Source organism: Mya arenaria, chromosome 10 (genome assembly GCF_026914265.1).
Source record: "Mya arenaria isolate MELC-2E11 chromosome 10, ASM2691426v1".
Lineage (NCBI taxonomy): Eukaryota > Metazoa > Mollusca > Bivalvia > Myida > Myidae > Mya > Mya arenaria.
Window position 1 is genome coordinate 52,420,016 of NC_069131.1, and position 19,581 is coordinate 52,439,596.

A 19,581-nucleotide genomic window follows, 5' to 3' on the forward strand; every position below is an offset into this window, starting at 1 on the left:
CAGCATTTATATGATTTATTATCCACAGGCATTTCCTGCATTTCTGACAATACAGCTGATTAAAATTTGACATACATGTTGCGATGCCAGCAAGAATATCATGGCATAAGTCATGTTGATATTTAAATAGACAAAAACTGCATTCATAATAATATTAACATCATTTTAGTTTTCATCAATTCAACACCTTTGTGTCTACTAAAGACTTAAAATTTTCATCCCTCCGAGAAATACAGTTGGGAAAAAAACAATCTATCAAAACTCACTTTTTCACTATAACACTAAATCGAACTGCAAATTAACTTCTTCTCAACTCCCAGAAAAATATTCTTAATTTTTTAAATCCAGATTAATATTTTAATACATACTAATTGTAACAATATTGATGACAAATCACAACATCACAACTTCATGATTCATGAGATGTGATGATAAGCATGGTTTTATTTAAGTAAAATATTCAACGTTAAAGCAATAAGGCCAAAGCTTTATTCATCAAGGAACTTTAAGAGTGAAAATATTCAACTTTCAAACAATAAGGCCAATTAAAGCTATATTCATCAAGGAACTTTAAGAGTGAAAATATTCAACTTTCAAACAATAAGGCCAATTAAAGCTATATTCATCAAGGAACTTTAAGAGTGAAAATATTCAACTTTCAAACAATAAGGCCAATTAAAGCTATATTCATCAAACCTAAGGAACTTTAGAGTGAAAATATTCAACTTTCAAACAATAAGGCCAAAGCTATATTCATTAGGGAACTTAATGTGAAATATTCAACCTGTCAGACAGTACTTTGAAAAATAGAAAGAGGAAACAAAAAAAAAAATCACTTTGAAATATTTTATTTTTATATTTATTAGAACTAGAAGTAGATAGTTTGTTAAGTTTGGCATATGTTTTTGACATTGTTCTTGCAGAATGTATTGATTAATGGAAGTATAGTCCTTATTTTTAGCACAAGTTATAACTTATAAATTACAATTATATGTAAAATATATAACATTCATATAAACATTTTATTGACACTATAACAAAAGCTTATATATATTGTACAGTCTACACATATTAATTTATACATGTTATTTTAAGACATGTACATAACAATTACTATATAAAGATCGCTTGAATTTTGAAAGGTCCTTTTTCGCTAATTTTGGTATTCATTTTTTGCATTTGAAATTTGTAACAGCATCATCTACTCATTCAAAAGTAAGAGTAGAGTTAAATTTTTCTACCTGATTTATTCTTGAAAAATCGTGAAATGAAACCTTCACAAAATTGAAAAATTTACACAGAAATCAGCCATAAAAGCTATCAAGCACTTAAAATTTCCCATAGCACAGATATAATACACCTTTCCTTCTTTAACTTATCATAACTGAGCATACCTTTGCAGAAATCGAAATCCATTTAATAAAAAAAGCCATTTATGTATGTGTTTGAAACTGTTACCATGACTACTGAAAAAATTGCCCCAAAAAGTTCATATTCAAAATACATATCAGATCAGACAATATAACAGCAAAAGTTTTATGACTATAAATTTATATCATTCTAACAATTTCACAACACAGGCAGTGAGTGTTACAATAAACACAACAAAAATCTGACAGTTCCAAAATAATGATTGGTATTTTTGTTTGACTTGCCAATACGGTCACACTTATTATCTTATTTGATTTATTATCATATCATATGATGCACATGACTTAAATGGATGACTAAGTAATGCTTAAAGGATGTTAGTATGTACCATTTAATGTGTAAGCACATACTAACAACCATTAAGTTTTTAGTGGTCTACATACTGTTCTATAAACTACCCACTTAGTAGGCCAGCTACTGTTCACATCTACTGGGTCTGTATTCATCAACATTTTAAGTCTAAGCTAGGATACTCGGGCTCAGAAAATTGAAATTGCTTCAAAATTATATATTTTGTTCTTTTATAAATATCTGTGCCTGTTTGTAAAACAGACTATTTTTTTTACAGATAATGTGTTTTTTACCATCCTTGATTATAAAATAGCATTTTTACAACAAGATAAAGATTTTGCTTTTTTTCAGTCTCAGCTTCAAACTCAGACTCAAAATGTTCAATAGTGAATACCTTGGCCCTAGTTCACCTGATTTAAATCAATATCAGCTGATTACTGATTTACCAAATAAATGTTTTCAAAAATTTGAGAAATACTGTCTTCTCATTTGACAAAAAAAATGTTCACCAAAATAAAAGTTCATTATAAATGTTTGTACTATGTGACATGAAGTGGATTAATTTTAAGCTTTCCAAATATCTCTGGAGGCATTCTCAAACACACTTTCAAAGTGTTAACTAGCTCTTGTCTGTTTTTTTACTTCTGCTTGATCATGGGCACTGCTCAACCATCATTAAAGCCAGAACTATGTGTCTTGCTACATATATGCACATTAGAATTTGCAACCTGTGTACCAATTTTCGTATTAGTGTGTCAAATATTTGATGAATTATGGTCAAGGTTAAAGTTTTAACATAACGAGGCCAATCACAAAACCAACTGACTTCTTTGCACTTACTACCTAGTCTATTTTTTTCAACTTTTTTTCCTTTATGAAAAATGGCAACTAGCCACAGGTATAATTCAAGTCATATCATCACTGAATACATTTCGATTAACTAAATACAACATAGAATATCCGTCCTTGACCTCATCCCCGAAATGATCTCAGGTGACCTTGACTCTGTCTTTATGCTTAATTATCCACTCCGCATTAGGATTAACCTTGTACAGCGCTAGCATGTTTGTACTGTCTGGGAGGCATCGCTCGCCAATGTTTCCCCCAACTTCAAACAGAAAGGTGTTCTTGTCCGCAGCATGAAAGACCCGAGATGTATGACTATTACTGATGTTCTTGGAGGTGGGTCTGAAAAAGTTTGAATTGTTTATTTACTTATAAGCCTTATAATACGGCACAGAATTCCGGTTTCATGCCCCCCCAAAATAGGGTAGGTAAGTGAAAAAAAAGTTCATTTTTTTATTTTTATTTTTATCATTAGTTAAATTGGTTCTTTAGGATTTTCTGAAACCTAAATATTATATGCCTAAGAACATCTATACAATCAGTATTAGCATCGCTGGTGTTGTTCAAAGCCCTAAACACTTCATTTTTAACTTTTTTAAAGAAGAAAAAACATACATGTATTTCTCAATGCAATAAAAAGATTTATGGTCTGGGCAAAAAATTGGGTAGGTGAAAAAACCGGCAACAAACGTTATTTTTTTAACGTCTTAAACCACAATAAATAGAAAAAAACAGAGTAGAAGATGGGTAAATTTTACAGTATATTTTAACATTTCGGTAAGGTTAATAACTATTCAAGTCTTTTATTCAGAGAAGTACCTACGAAAGACTCACTTTTGTGTAAGGGAATTACATCAAAATAATTTAACAAACCTGGAATCAGCTGACTCGTTTTGAAAACAGAACCGTGAGACAATATCACCAGCTGTGGTGCTGAGATCCAGCTGTACTTTGGTGCTTGCAAGAGACAGTTTGGGCGCCTGGACACGGATCACTCCCTCCTGGAAGTCAGTCTGTAATAAAAGTAAATTTTAATGGAATTTGCCTGAAACATGATCAATGAAGCTGGAGATATGGCCCCAATTTCTCGAAACTTCTTAAGCTTAACAGGCTTAAGTTGCTTATTTCAAATAGCAGAAATACATACTTATAGTGAATTTTTATAAATGAAAATGGTTTATTGTGATAATTATAACGGTAATTCCTATCTTAAGTATTAAAACATTAAAAGGAGTATATAAATCGCAAAATATTGAAAGACAAAAATAGTGGGTTTAGGTTAATCCTGTTATAAGAGACTTAAGAAGTTTCAAGAAATTGGGGCATGGTCACCAGCTGTGATGCTTGGATCCAGCTGTACTTTGGTGCTGGAAAGAGATAGATTGGGCACCCAGACAAGGATCATGAAATTTTTTGTATGTTCATCCCGATAAGTTATTCTTTATTTAGTAAAATCACGATTAAGTAGGAAATTTGGCTTAATGAAATAAGCTACTTATACTTGTCCTGCTTAAGAAGTTATCTGAAATGGGGGCCTGGGCCCATGATTATAAACAATCACAAGTACAAGTCTAGACTCAGACTCAGAAAAGCACCTTTATTAAATTACAAAGAACCATCTTTATTTCATTCGTTTTATAAAAAGCATGTGAAGATTGTACAGTTTCGAAAACTCTGCTTAAAGGATGAACGTTTTGACAACTTTTTTATTTTTTGTTTTGGATTGAGCAAATTTTTGCGAAAAATCCATAGAAACCAGTTATATAAGACTGCTGACAAAAAATCAGATCGCAGATTTTTATATTTAAGTACAAAAGATGATGTTTTATGCATTTTTAGTAAATCGTTAGTAACGATTTAAGCCATAAAACATTCATTTTCGAACGGAAATATGAAAATCTACGATCTGATTTTTTGTCAGCAATCTTTTTAAAAATAAAAAAGTTGTTAAAATGGTCAATCCGTGAGAGTGCAGCTTTAAGGAATTTGCCTGAAACATGATCAATGAAGCTGGAGACATGATCCTCAGCTGTGATGCTGGGATCCAGCTGTACTTTGATGCTTGCAAGAGGTAGATCGGGCGCCCGAACATGGATCATGAAATTTTTTGTATTTTAATCTCGATAAGCTATTCTTTATTTAGTAAAATGACGATTAAGTAAGAAATTTGGCTTAATGAAATAAGCTACTTAAAGTTGTCCTGCTTAAGAAGTTATCTGAAATGGGGGCCTGGGGCCATTTCAGCATCAAAACTCAACTTAAAAGGAATTCACAACAAAGAAAAAAATGCAGTTTTGCCACTTGGAATCTAAAATCAGACTTGAGACTGTTCCTAATCATGGCCCTTTGAGTTTCTTATTCCTAGAATTTGATTTTTTCATAGGAGTAAAGCAATTACCCTCGTGTTTTACGGCTGGTTTCTTGTAGACATCTGTTTTGTCCTTTTTCTGCAGGAATTTCATTTTCTATAAAAAAAGAGAAATATTTTGTTTGATTACAAAAGTACATCATTATTGATGACATGAATTTAACAAAAGCCACCTAGGGCATAACCAAAAGAAAAAGTTTGTCTGGTTAATGCACTCACTTCTCACCATGCAAGGCAGGTCGGGTTCGATTCCCGGCCTGGGTGTATGTGAGTTTGGTTAGTGGCCACCAAGCCGGACAAGTTGTTTTCCCCAAAGTACTCCGGTTTCCCCAACGACACTAGAACACACTCTTGCGCAACATTGTGCCAACAAGTGCACAATCGTAAAATATATATTGTTTAGTCTATAAACGTGTGTCTGTTTTTTTTAAGTCAAAAAGAGCCGAGCTAAACGCACTGCATTATAGTATCTTGCAAAATGTTCACAAATTTTAATGTAAATATCTTGAATCATTTTTTGAGTTATAATGGCCAAGTTTAAATATTATGCATGGACAATGCCAATCACAGCACATTACCATAGTGCAATAAATCAATAACAATACAAACAAATTGAAGCAGTTATTGAGTTTTTGCATGAAGGTGATAACCAAGACTTTTCTTCTTTTACAACTGAAATCTTACGCAAAAATGACAAATTTTGCAATATTTCAAGGCAGAAATAAATATAATTGTTGGTCAAAAATGTTCCTGCCCTACACATGAAACTATGTCAAATGATACCAGAACCATATGGGGTCACCAGGCATCCCAAATTCACATTATAATGTATAAAACACCTTAATTAATGTATTTTTCCAAAACAGTCAACAGAAGTCAGAATGCAAGTTTATATGAATTTTCTGGTAGATGTTTAAGACACAATTAAGCTACAGCCAGGCAACATAACAAAACCCATTTTACACTTGGTCTGTTATAACTTCCAGTTTTCATTATCTAAACCCCATGCTTGCCATGATACCCTGTAATGTGACTTACTGGTTTTTCCTTCAGTTTTTTCACTTGCTCCGACTCATAATGTCTTCTGACCAATGACATCAAGTATGACGGAATCTGAAACAGTGACATCAAATATGAAGATTTTGAAACAGTGACATCAAATATGAAGATTTTGAAACAATTACATCAAAATATGAAGGTATCTGAAACAGTGACATCAAATATGAAAATATTTGAAACAGTGACATCAAATATGAAGGAATATGAATCAGTGACATCAAATATGAAAATATTTGAAACAGTGACATCAAATATGAAGGAATATGAATCAGTGACATCAAATATGAAGGACCCTGAAACAATGATATCAAATATGAAGGCATCTGAAACAGTGACATCAAATATGAAGATTTTGAAAGAGTTGCATCAAATATGAAGGAGTCTGAAACAGTGATATCCATCAAATATGATGGAATGTGAAAAGGTGACATCAGATATTACAGAAACAGTCATGGCATGAGAATTTCTCCAGAATATGTCCCTGGTTTGATTCCCAGTCTGGAAATTATTCTTTTGAGTTAGAATTGTGGTCAACAAGCCTGACCAATGAGTTTTCTCTCATTACTCCTCAAACCCAACAACTCAAAACCACATTCTCACATAATGTAATACTATCGAGAATGATACATATATTGTTGTAAAATCTTGTTTCATAACTGTTGTAAGAAGTAAGATTAAACAAACCAAAAGAACTTGACTGATGTTAATTTCAAACATTATATAGAAATATTACCTAGAGTTAATGAGACATATATCTATTTATATATATATCAAATTATAAAACACAAATGCCAAATTATCTCCTATCTCTCACTCACAGTACATTGATATTTTTTCATGTATATGCTGTTTCCATGATAATAATGTTTCAGAAATTAAACACAGCCAAACCCCATTTGCTCAAACTCGCTTGACTTGACTTCCTCATTGACTCAAACTAGATGTAAATGACCGATTTCTTTATACTGAAGGTAAACAACCCCGCGTGGCTCGAATTTACCGAGGCTCAAGATATTTAGTTGGTCCCTGGGAGTTCGAGCCAACTAGGTTTGACTGTTATGCTTTTAATTTGTGTTTATTACTTACCGTCCATAATATATGCTTGTAACGTATTAACATCCTCATGATGTTCGATGTCCCGGCTGCCATTTTGATTTCCAAATCCATTGCATCCTTTCCCTTGCTCGGATTTAATCGGCGGATTTTAGGGGCCAGAAATAAGTTTGGGGCCATAATCATGGAAACGTTGTTTAAACTCATTTTATTCTTTGCGCTGTTTTCAACAATTTTGATCAACAGATCTAATAGTGCCTGAAAAAAATATATTTAAGGTGGTATAAGATTAAAATAGTACTGTAAAAGATAAAAGATTGTCAACATTATCTTTCATCAATGCCGTGTAACTTAACTGTGAAATAACAAAACAACTGTAACAAAATACATCATTCTTTTTATTGAGCAGAGAAATGTGCAAAACATTTCAGAACTCTAGTTCTTGAAAGATAATTACGGTCATGCAATTTTTTCTCATTGAAATTAAGATAATCCTTTTCAAGGAAACCGCCCAGAAAATATCAATAATATCTGTCAGTGCTTCAGGTTTGCACTTTTTTAAATTCCCAGTCAAGAAAATATCAACAACAATGCCCTATGTGAGTCTAGCCAGTTGTTCACAAAGCCAGACAAATTGGTTTACTTCAGATATGCTGGATTGCCAACTAAACAAAGACCTCACACTCACATAAGCTCATGCCAATTACAGTGGCATTAATATAATGTAGTAATAACTTGTTTCATAATTGTTTGTAAAACAAGAGTGCAGCAAAGGGAACACCAACGCACATCTGTTTTTATCTCAGTCAAAAAGGGGCATAATTAATCAAGTAAGTGAATGTTAGCTTTATGGATCTTGCTGCCTTGCTACGTGTTGTTTCAGACCACAATTATACCAAGTTTCATTTACATATCTTGAAACCATTATGAGTTTTGGCCAAAGTAAAAGTCTTTGCAGGACATTGCCACTAACAACAAAACCAAGCCTATGACAATCAAGGCTATAACAACTAAGGCTGGCTATCCCAACAAACGCTATGACAATATATTAACTTCTTTTCTTCAAACCACAAACAAGCTCAAACTAGACTACCATGTACTTACACCAAGGGTATCTCTGTGTACATCTGGTAGAAGAAGTACCAGCAGATTAAGAGCGTGAAGTTGCTGCTTTTTGTCGGGCAAGTCTGAAAAATAATCAACAATGGAAATTTTCAAAATACAGGAATATTCACTAAAATATAATTATCCGTAACCATTATAAAAATCGTGATTAACGACCAGCATTCAAACTTAAGTTAAGTTTCTCTCTAATCACTTGATACACGCTTCATAGTATCTGTAATAGTTTATTTGCATTGAATGATTTAAAACACATACATTTTTTTTCTAAAAACCACTTATACTTTTCTCTAAATTTGACCATGAATTTTTTTGAAATTGACTCAGTTCTAAAGGAACTTCAGCATTCTTTTTACTCTGTGCTCATCTTTTATAGTTCTCACAATATGTTTTTATCTATTATTAAAATACTGATTTCAAAGCTCCAGCGTTTGATGTTTTAAACCATTGAATATCAGTGGTGTTATCTCTGCTACAATCTGTGACTGCCGGCTAGATAACTAAAGTTTCAGGAAAATCAACACCACTAGTCATTGGTGCTTAACTATCGCATGACAAAACTGCTCAATTTGAAAATTAAAATAAACCATGATGACAATTAGTCCATCAACTTACTTTCCACCTGAGCAAATGCTTCGATGTATTCTTCTGTTAGAAGTGGCACAGGTAAGTCTCTCAAGAACTGCTTCATAAGGGCCGCCACATCGTTAGGGGTCAAATCTTGGCCCACAAAGGTCCCCTGATAGAATCTTTCTTCTATTTCCTGGCGAAGGGTCTGTGAAATAAGGCAATTTTAACGAATTAATGGCCACCATATCAATAGGGGTCAAATCTGGGCACAGGATTGTAGCCAAGTTTCATCAAATTAATGTCCCTTTTTTTTGCGAAGAAATAAGGGACAAGAGGCACATCAGTGCCTGTGCTCCACTGGCCAAAAGGTTCAAGCAAAGACCACCTAACGAACATTTTCGTCAAGTTTCATAGAAATACAATCATCAATTTTTGAGGAAGTTATTTAAAAAAAATTTTTACTTTAATAGCTCTGGCTGCCATGTTGTGCAGTGGACCGAAATGATTTGGGCAATTTGAGTAAAGGAGCACCAAACAAACATTTCTGTCAAGTTTTATCGAAAAAAGGTCATCGGTTTTCGACGACAAGTCGTATAATTTTTTTTTTATTTTTTAGCTCTGGCAGCCATGGTGTGCAGTGGACTGGAACCATTTAACAAATTTTGGTTAATGACCACCCAAGGAACATTTCTGAGGAGAAGTGGTGTAAAGGTTTTTCCTATTTTTAGCTCTGGCTGCCATGTTGTGCAGCGGAACGGAACCATTTGGGCCATTTTGTCAAAGATTTTGTTGAGATGACCCTTGTTATTAAGTCTCATAAAGATTATGTAAAATTGTGACGCAGGCAATTTGTGGACTGACGATTGACTAACATGTAATCTTGTCTTGTCATGACAGGCGAGCTAAAAATAACAAACCATTGTTTTCCAAATGGAAATGGAGACGTTTATTATTGTTTTTTGCGACTTTTAATGGCGACACGTCTTTTAAATAACCCGTTACCGAGTCATTTTCACGTTTTCTTTTCGCAGCCATGCTTGTTTTTCCGCGGGAAATTATCTGGAAATCGACGAGACGTTCCGAATAATCGCTGTCACTAAAAACCGACAAGAACCAACAACAACAGAAAAGAACCCTCAACCTGAAGTAATATAAGCATTTACTGTCTTTTTAGTTTTTAACTTAAGTGATATCGATTTTAATCACTAGTTACTGATTATCAAAATATATTTATACAAGCAGCATTCAACACGCATCCACTTAGTCCTGCATAAGACCATCTTTTTTTCACTTCTGATGTGATGTCGGGTCTTTTGCCACTCGCGACACGTTGTCACTGTTTAAGATATAAGTTTTTCCTTTAAACTATAAATATCGACCCAAAATAATGCTTAAAAGTTAAACAATTAATAAACATTTAATCTGAATAGATTATGAAGCAAATATCTAACCTGAACAAGAACTGACAATAGAATCGACTTGGTGTTTCACTTACACTTTTCGGCCATTTAAGTTACTAAAAATAGCTGTTTCATAAACTTTCAGAATGTCACTTAAACGAAAATTAATGTTCAGTCTATATATACTTTCCTATGTATAAATGTAAGGTTTTTAAATTGATCTTTTTGTGAGAACTTTATGCTTATATGTTTACTCATAAATTATTATTGTTTAAAAATTATTTAAAGATGCTATACGTGAAAAATTAAGACATTATTTTTTTTTCTATTAAAGGGAGGTAATTCAGTAGTAAAATGTAATCAAAGCTATTAAAGCATGGCATTTCTTTTCTAACCATGTTGATATTATTACAGTCTATTCAAGCAAGATGCCTTTTGTTTTTACATAGTACCCATAGGTTCTGAAAAACAAGGAGCACTATTCCCAACAGAAGGATGTCACTCCCTATCACTGCATGAGCATCATAATAAAGAAATGTTTACTCAAACTGCAAGCTGCTCAATTGAAATAGGTATTTACCTCAAGCATACAGTTTTATAATGTGGCAAAATAGTCGGACTACTAGATTATCATTCGGACTAGTAAAATATGCCATTATGCTAGTCCAACTGGTTTTAAGTAGGTTAAAATGTTTTTCGTGAAGACTGCGGACGAGAAGTCCTTAAAGGTTTTTCTATTTTTAACTCTCGCAGCCATGTTGTGCAGCGGACCGGAACCATTTGGGCAATTGTGGTTAAAGGGCATCCTGATGAACATTTATGTAAAGTTTCATCAAAATCTGATAATCGGTTTCTGAGAAGATGTAGTTTAACGTTTTTTTCTATTCTTAGCTCTGGTGCCCATGTTGTGCAGCAGACCAGAACTGTTTGGGCTATTTTGGTTAAGGACTACCCAAGTAACATTTCTGTCAAGTTTCATTGCAATACGATCATCGGTTTCTGAGGAGAAGTCGTTTAAAGGTTTTTCTATTTTTACCTCTGGGGGCCATCTTGTGCAGTGGACCGAAACCATTGAAGCAAATTTGATAAAGGACCATCCAAGGAACATTTCTGTTAAGTTTCATCAAAATCTGATCATCGGTTTCTGAGAAGATGTTCTTTAAAGGTTTTTCTATTTTTTTGCCCTGGCAGCCATGTTGTGCAGCGGACCGGAACCATTTGAGCAATTTTGGTTAAGGACCACCCAAGGAACAATTCTGTCAAGTTTCATCAAAATCTGCCTATCCGTTTCAGAGGAGATGTCGTTTAAAGATTTTGCTATTTTTAGCTGTGGCGGCCATATTGTGCAATGGACCAGAACCATTTGAGCAATTTTAATAAAGGACCACCCAAGGAACATTACTGTCAAGTTCCATCAAAATCTGCCGAACTGTTTCGGAGGAGATGTCGTTTAAAGATTTTGCTATTTTTAGCTCTGGCGGCCATATTGTGCAATGGACCGGAACCATTTGAGCAATTTTGGTAAAGGACCACCAAAGGAACATTCCTGTGAAGTTTTGTCAAAATCCGCTTATCAGTTTCAGAGGAGATGTCGTTTAAAGTAAAAGTTTACGCACGCACTCACGACGGACAATCTGTGACGACATAAGCTCCATGGCCTTCGGCCAGTGGAGCTAAAAATTAATGGATTAATGAAAAAAGGGCCACCATCTCTTCAGTCAAGTCATGGCCCAACACAATTATCCCCTGACAAAATGTCTCCTCCATTCTTTAGCTAACCTATGAGTGTGTAAACATAGGGGATAAATTAAGAGCTGCCATGTCATAAGGGGTAGATAATCACAATTTTAGAGAAAAGGTTTTCTGATGACATATACAAATATGATTCATAATAAATCCGTGATCATGATAAAAAGAAGTTATTCTTACTTTAATACGACTAGAAGAACCAGGAATTCTTAGAATGCCCTCTGCCTCTAAACAATTCTTGTGTAGGTAGTGAAGTATCTGAAACAATCACAGACTTTATAGAACTTCATTCAATCAACTTAAAGGCTCACAATATAGGTTGATGCTAGTGTTGGGAATCGGTCGCAATTTTACTATCGATGATCGGTTCCACTCAAGTAACCGATTATCAATAGTACAATCGGTTTTTAAATACTAGATAGTACCTGAGTTGTGGTTTTATTCATGTACAGTATTAAACTCTTAATCATTATATGCATATACCTTATGTCTATGACTGAAGTTATTTAGTGTTGTTGTATAAAAAATAGTTCATTTTCTTGCTCATTGTGGCTTTCATCAGCCATTTTGTTAAAGATAACATCTGAACACTAACTAATATTTTTTTTTTTTTCGATAATAGATTATAACTAAATACTATCGATTGTCGCCGATTTCAGGCCCAACCAATTTTTGATTATAATCGATCATCAGAACATCACTAGTTGATGCAAAAAATATTTTTAAGTTTTAATGCTTTTTCATGTTTAACTCACTTCAACTTTAATAATCATAAAAAATATACATATGAATATACAGATGCGTTTATTATTTTAATCATGTAAAATGATGTGTTATCGGCCTCCTATTAGCTTGTATAGACAATTCTTGTCTTGTTTTGAAAAATACTATAATTGCTGATATTGGGACCATCTGGTGTCTATCCCCTTTAAGTTCAAATTGGCAAAACCTGAGAGGGGAATTAACTATTCCACGAACAATGTTTTTAACTTTAATAAGTTATGCCCAACAGGCCCATTGACCATCAAAACTTAATTCAATATTCTAGATATATTAGTACTATATATGAATTATAAAGATTAAAAGGAAGGCCACAAAAAAACTATAACCCACCTCCTGAAAGACTATAGGTATGTGAGGAGTGTTGGGGGATAGTTTCTGATCATGCTCCAACAACAGTTGAAGAGGTACACCAAAAATTCCATGTTCTGAAATGGAACAAGGATTCAATGAAATCAAAGGGCTGAAGATTAAAAAGAAAGACAAAAAAGAAATGAAACAAACTAGCAAGACAGCATCTACAGGTACTATAATATTATTGATGTCTGTTATACTAAATAGTTAATATATAATGGTAAAATGTTAGCAAATAGTACATTTGCTAAGGTAACAGTTGAAATCAAGATAACAACATGAAAAAAAACTAGTAAAATGAAAAAAGTAAAATGCGTTCTCTCAAACAAGCGGTCGTTCGAGAACCGAGTCGAGGTCGGAGCTTGGTCCCGAACTTTTTTCCTTCTATTTTCATATAAAATATACCCACGCTGCATCGAAACCTAATTATGTCGAGCAGTCGAGCAATATCCTCGGTCCCAAGTACACAAATCATGCACAAAACCTTATGGCTCCCTCGAGGAAATAATTTCACACTTTTTCCCGAACACTTGTTCCAAAATAAACAAACAATTGCTAGGTGTTTAAATTCTCGCAAGTTGGAAAAATTGCAATGACAGTTGAAAGGCAATTTGATAAGGCGTGAAAAACCGTTTTTCACTGTTAACGCATGACCGATATTAGTTGATATGGGCATTTTGAGATGATAATTATGAGAAGTTAATGACGAGAAGTTAACGCTTTAGATGTGGTCAGAAGGTTCTCTGAATTCACTGCCGATGCTGACCGTGATCTTCAGACGCTCTGTACGCTGTCACGTCACATTACGATTGAACAGTTTCGCGAAACCGACAAGATGCGCCAATCAACAATCCTTGATTTTGAGAAACTTAAATCTGACTAATGCCACAATATGTACTGTCATTCAAATGTTGCTTGTTACAAAAATGTGTTTTTTTGTTGTTTTCCACAACGCAACACATAATCGGTGTCTTAGTAAACAGTCTGTTTGACGACTTAAAATACACTTAAAGATATTTCATATCGAACTGGAAACATCGGTTTTGGCTCGGTCCCTGGCGACCTCGAGCAATCGCAGTTTTACTGTATGTGCAAAATAAAAATGAATTATGTTCACCAGATGCTGTTTCAATTTAGATCTTAGGGCTATTCAACTTAAACATATAACCCCCAGGGGGAAGGCACTTTTTAAATATAACACCCCCGACAGAAGCAAATTTACCCCCTCAAATTCCAAGTAAGCAAAAAAAGACACCTAACCATATACTTTTTAAATAATTTCCTTCCCCCTTGGTTATATGTTTTACTGGAATAGCCCTTATTCAGTTTTAGTGGTACATTGAAATGATTTTAATGTCATAATAAGGTTTATTTTTTTATACATATTTGTGAAAAATGAATTACCGTTAGCGAGCACAGAAATTAAACACTTAGTTGAGGAAATATACAAAATCAATGTATTGCCCTTTTTAAAGTTTATACAGATTTAAGATGATTGAAGTGAAGACTAAAATCCTTTATTCAGAAGCAGGTATGAAATTTAGCATTAAATATGCAATATTTTTGGAAGGTATTCTTAAGAACTTTCCTCAGTTTAAACCAGGGATTTTATCCTAAACTTAAAAATACCGGTGATTTCATTGATCCTCATCTTATCCTGATGATGTTGTGGTCATAAATTTTTTGCATACATGTACTATTTTATTTAAACTAGCATTTCTTCTTAACTTAGGGTTATTCCAGTAAAACATATAACCCATGGGGGGGAAGGCAATTATTTAAAAAGTATACAGGTGGGTGTGCTTTTTCACTATTTTGGACCCCACAAGGGCTTCTGTAGTTGGTGGCATAATTTAAAAGTGCCTCCACCCCCCCCCCCCCCCCCCCCCCCGCGGTTATTTGTTTAAATGAAATAGCCCTTAAAAGGATTGTATTGACTATTAAAACATATTAGGTATTTAAATATACATTTTCAGATCTCATCCTACCAGGCAACTTGAGCTATTATTAAGTCGCCTTGACCACAATGAATTTGCTATTTTCAAACATCAAAGCTAAGTCAGATTCGCAGAAATTCATGATGATCAAAAAGCAACATGAAAAGCCTGGGGATTTAAATGAAAATAAAGAAATTTTCCCTGCTCTCAAACCCAGCCAGGAGATAATTGCATGTATGCTTAAGAAATATGCACAAGTGGCAAAAAACCTTTCTCAATTCTTAACATTACTTGGAAGACAAAATAGAAAATCAATGCAGAAGAAATAGTGTGTGTTTACCATGTGATAAATTGCGTCATAAATGCTATGTCGGAAGGCAATATTTTTATTTTTGTTTAAGACTTTAAACAAAGATTACTTCACTATTTCTTCACCTTTATAAATGAAACATGGCGCAGTCTACAACGAAGACAGGGCTCCTCATTTGGTCTATTACCAGAGTTAGAGAGTTTAGTTTTTTAAAAGACTTCAACAAACCTTTTCACAAAACGGTTCTCAGTTCAAACATTATTTTGGAAACAGCTTTGTCAAAGTGTTTGATGAAACTAATCACCTTATCAAACTCCGGTAATAAAATGAAGGCTGTCCTTTGTTTCATTTAAAATGGTGTAGTAAAAGAAAAGTTATCTTTGTTTAAAGTCTTCATTTTTAGCAAAATGTTGCTTTCCGACGTAGCGTATATGACATAATATATCACGTGGTATACACACACTGAGAAAGTACATATTAAAGACCAAAATACCAAACAAGAGTAATAGTCCAATGAAGTGCCATGTTTTTGGGAGAAACCTACCATTGTATTTTTTCTTTGACCTTCTCCTGCTGAATGCAATATTGTGTGTGTCGAACATGGACGTCAGTTCTAGAAAGGCGAGGTTTCTCACGTAGGTAACATCCTCCTCACTGATGTCATCTATAGATGTCAGACCCAGTGGATCAGCCACCATGGAAAAATTCTGCATTGGGAAAAATGTTAGTTCAATAATACTATTATCTTTTATCATATGCTTTCATAAAGATATAGAGACTCATCATTGCGATAAAAATGATATTTCACTGTTTCAACCAGTGAAAATATCAATTTGAGTATCTTCATGTCAATGACAAGAAAGACAATAAAAAAAGCTTAAAAAATGATCGTAGACAAGCAAAAACCACCAACAACAAGAGCTGTCACAGTATGTGACGAATGCCCCCGAATGTGACATTGACCTATGAACAAGGTCAGTACATGAAAAGTTAAAGATCAAACAAATACATATGGTAAGTTATTTTAAATTGCCTCTGAACATAAAAATACCACACATACTTGACAACCTACATTCTTATGTCCTTATATTCAGCATTCCACTGTGAATAAACACAAAGTGTATCTTTCACCTTAGAGGTAGGGACATGGGTCTTGCACGTGACACGTCGTCTTGGTATGTCGAACACATGTGGCAAGTTATTTTAAAATCTGTCCATACAGGAAAAGGTTACAGCCTGGACATAACAACCAATACTCTGTATCCTTATATGCAGCACTCCATTGTGAATAAACACCTAAGTGTGGCCTTGACCTTAGAGGTAGGGACATGGTTCTTGCACGCGACAAGTCGTCTTGGTATGTCAACACATGTGGCAAGTTATTCTAAATTCTGTCCATACAAGGGAAAGTTACAGCCTGGATACGACAACCTATACTCTATGTCCTTATATGCAGCATTCCATTGTCAATAAACTCTAAGTGTGACCTTGACCTAAGAGGTAGGGACACGGGTCTTGCACCGACACGTCGTCTTGGTATATCAAACACATGTGGCAAGTTATTTTAAAATCTGTCCATACAAGGGAAAGTTACAGCCCGGACACGACAATCTATACTCTATGTCCTTATATGCAGCATTCCATTGTGAATAAACACCTAAGTGTGACCTTGACCTTAGAGGTAGGGACACGGTTCTTGCACGCGACACGTCGTTTTGGTATGTTGAACACATGTGACAAGTTATTTTAAAATCTGTCCATACAAGGGAAAGCTACAGCCCGGACACGAGTTATTGAGCTGGACACACGGACGGACGGAAGAACGGACGGACAGACGGACGGACAGACGGACGGTGCGATTTTAATATGCCCACCTTCGGGGGCATAACAAAAAACATCTATGATCTTCATCAATATATCAACCATTTTCTTTTTTTAAGATAACACTAAATTTGCAATGCATTATATATGAAGGTCAAATAGAAACATCATTGTGCTCTTTTTAAAGGGTTTATAATTATGGAAAAACTCATTGAAGCATGACCAATATTTAAGTTTTAACATGCCATTATGAAAATAACTAAATAGCTTAAAAATCTGAGACAAGTAAAAACACAGCCTTAATATTAATCAATATACGAGTATATATAGAATTTCATTTTCAAAGATAAGCATTATATTGTGATGAATCATACCGGTAGATCAGCCTCGGACTTCAGAAATTGGGATATGACTGGTTCCCCACGTAGTGGACTGGAATCTCCGCCATTCTCTGTGATACTGAACTCAAACGTAATGTCGCCATCTGATAATGGTGACAGTTGAGAGGCGTTCTTCTGATGAACACTCAACATCTCAACCCCTGGAATTAAAGACACTTAAGGTATTGGGGGACTTTTCAATAACGATCTAAGTAGATTTTAGTCGTAAATGGAAATTATCATTGAGCCATTCAAAAGATTCATTATATTACCGGTAAAAGCATGTGTTTATATAGATCTTTACCCACATATAGAAAACTAAGGCCTAACATTAAAAAAATGTTTGTTTCCGGTAACTGAAAAATAAATAAAATAAAAAAAACGTTCTCCCGCCATAAAAACAATTTTGTTTAAACATCAACAGTTGTAATTAAATTTTGACAGATAATAATGCTCCATCCAACAGCAATATATAAGGGTCATTTGCAAGAAATAGCGCTATTTGCAAGAAATGATTAAGACAATGATGTATATTTTGAAAAAAACAAAACCTTTCTACCCTACCCTTTTTTAAGGCCTTATAGAAAATGCTATGCCTTGAAATGCTTTAAACATAAGCAGCGTAGTGACTGGAAGTGTGCTGGGAAGCAAAGTCCATTTCCCTCATCTGTTCGTTTTAAAGCTGCACTCTCACAGATATATCGTTTGTACAACTTTTTTATTTTTTGTCTTGAAAAGAACAAATTTTTGCGTAAATATCTGCAAACCAATGATAAGAGATTGCTGACAAAATATCAGATTGCAGTTTTTCATATTTCTGTTCATAAATTAATATTTTATGGCTTCAAAACTGTTACTAACGGTTTACGAAAAATGCATAAAACACCAATTTTTGAACTTAAATATAAAATCTGGGATCAAATTTTTTGTCAGCAGTCTTTTATAACTGGTGTCCATGCATTTTGCAAAAATTGGCTCGTTCCAAGACAAAAAATAAAAAAAGTTGTCAAAACGTTCAATTTGTGAAAGTGCAGCTTTAAACCAGACAAAAAAGGCACAACTCAACAACTATTTAATCCATAGCTATTGCTCAGCTAAACATGATGGTATTGGCTATTATAGGCAAAATATGTACCAAGTTCCATTTAAAGGTCATTCCAGATAAGGTTAAGGTTTTCCAGACAAAAAAGAACACAAAGTCTATGACAATACCAGGTTGAAGAATCAAATGACATCAAAGGGGTTCTCACATGGGTCACCAGGGGTCACAACCGTTATAAAACAGAAGAAATAAACATCATTTACTTTTTTGTTTAAATAAGTATAACCCGTGGTGACCCATGTGAGAACCCTTTTGAAGTCACATGATTCCCTACCCTAAATACCAGACATATATGAACTCTACTGGCAGTAAGTAAAATCTACCGCTTTTGAGACCCCGCTACTGCTCACCCGACAAAAATTACCGCTCTTGAAAAAAAATCTATACAGTTTTTGGCCTTAATTTTATTTGAAACCCCTAAAAATTATATGAACCAAGCTTAAACACCTCCGAAAATTAAAAACTGAGTAACAACCATGAAGTTTTTCATAACATTGTATCCATCATGTTTTTTGAATGAAAATGAAAGGGATTTTGAAATTTCACCGCTTTTGAACCCAATCTACTGACTTGGAGATCCACATCTACCTCTCTGACGTTGCCAGAGGTTCACATGTCTGGAATACACTGATTTTTTATTCCAAAGAGGACAAGCTTGCATGGAGATTGCTTCCGGCAAAGATGTTATATAAACGTACCCAATTCAACATTATCTTGCAACTCCTCAGTAACCCCTGTCATAGAGTAAACTCCCTTCTTTGCCCCCTGGCGACCCTTCTCTGCTCTAATTGCTGCCCATTCGGGATGTACCACCTCACCCCGCGGGGAGGTTGGACTTCTTGGAACCTGAGGTGGACAACAAAAAAAATGGTTTGTTTCATTTTTTCATATTTTTGATATCTTTCCGTTCGCTTTGGTCATTTCTAAACATACTAAAATATCTGAAAATAATTGAACTTATTTTTTTTTTATCTTATTTTCAAACAGTTACATGAACTTGTCTTGTAT

General features: G+C 34.2%; 1 protein-coding gene across 6 annotated transcripts in view; it reads right to left on the minus strand.

Annotated features, from left to right (window-relative positions):
* The window catches only part of LOC128205968 (rho GTPase-activating protein 18-like), a 38,496-nt gene continuing 18,915 nt past the window's right edge, over window positions 1–19,581 (minus strand). For all 6 annotated transcript variants that reach the window (XM_052908056.1, XM_052908055.1, XM_052908053.1 and 3 more), the window contains 12 exons: window positions 19,272–19,419; window positions 17,466–17,632; window positions 15,815–15,977; window positions 13,003–13,097; window positions 12,070–12,147; window positions 8,786–8,945; window positions 8,153–8,235; window positions 7,082–7,306; window positions 5,975–6,049; window positions 4,968–5,033; window positions 3,442–3,581; window positions 1–2,910 (listed from right to left, as the gene is read on the minus strand). In XM_052908056.1, the coding sequence (XP_052764016.1) occupies window positions 2,712–2,910; window positions 3,442–3,581; window positions 4,968–5,033; window positions 5,975–6,049; window positions 7,082–7,306; window positions 8,153–8,235; window positions 8,786–8,945; window positions 12,070–12,147; window positions 13,003–13,097; window positions 15,815–15,977; window positions 17,466–17,632; window positions 19,272–19,419 (1,599 nt within the window). In that variant the 3' untranslated portion in view covers window positions 1–2,711. The remainder of the gene's footprint in view (window positions 2,911–3,441; window positions 3,582–4,967; window positions 5,034–5,974; window positions 6,050–7,081; window positions 7,307–8,152; window positions 8,236–8,785; window positions 8,946–12,069; window positions 12,148–13,002; window positions 13,098–15,814; window positions 15,978–17,465; window positions 17,633–19,271; window positions 19,420–19,581) is intronic.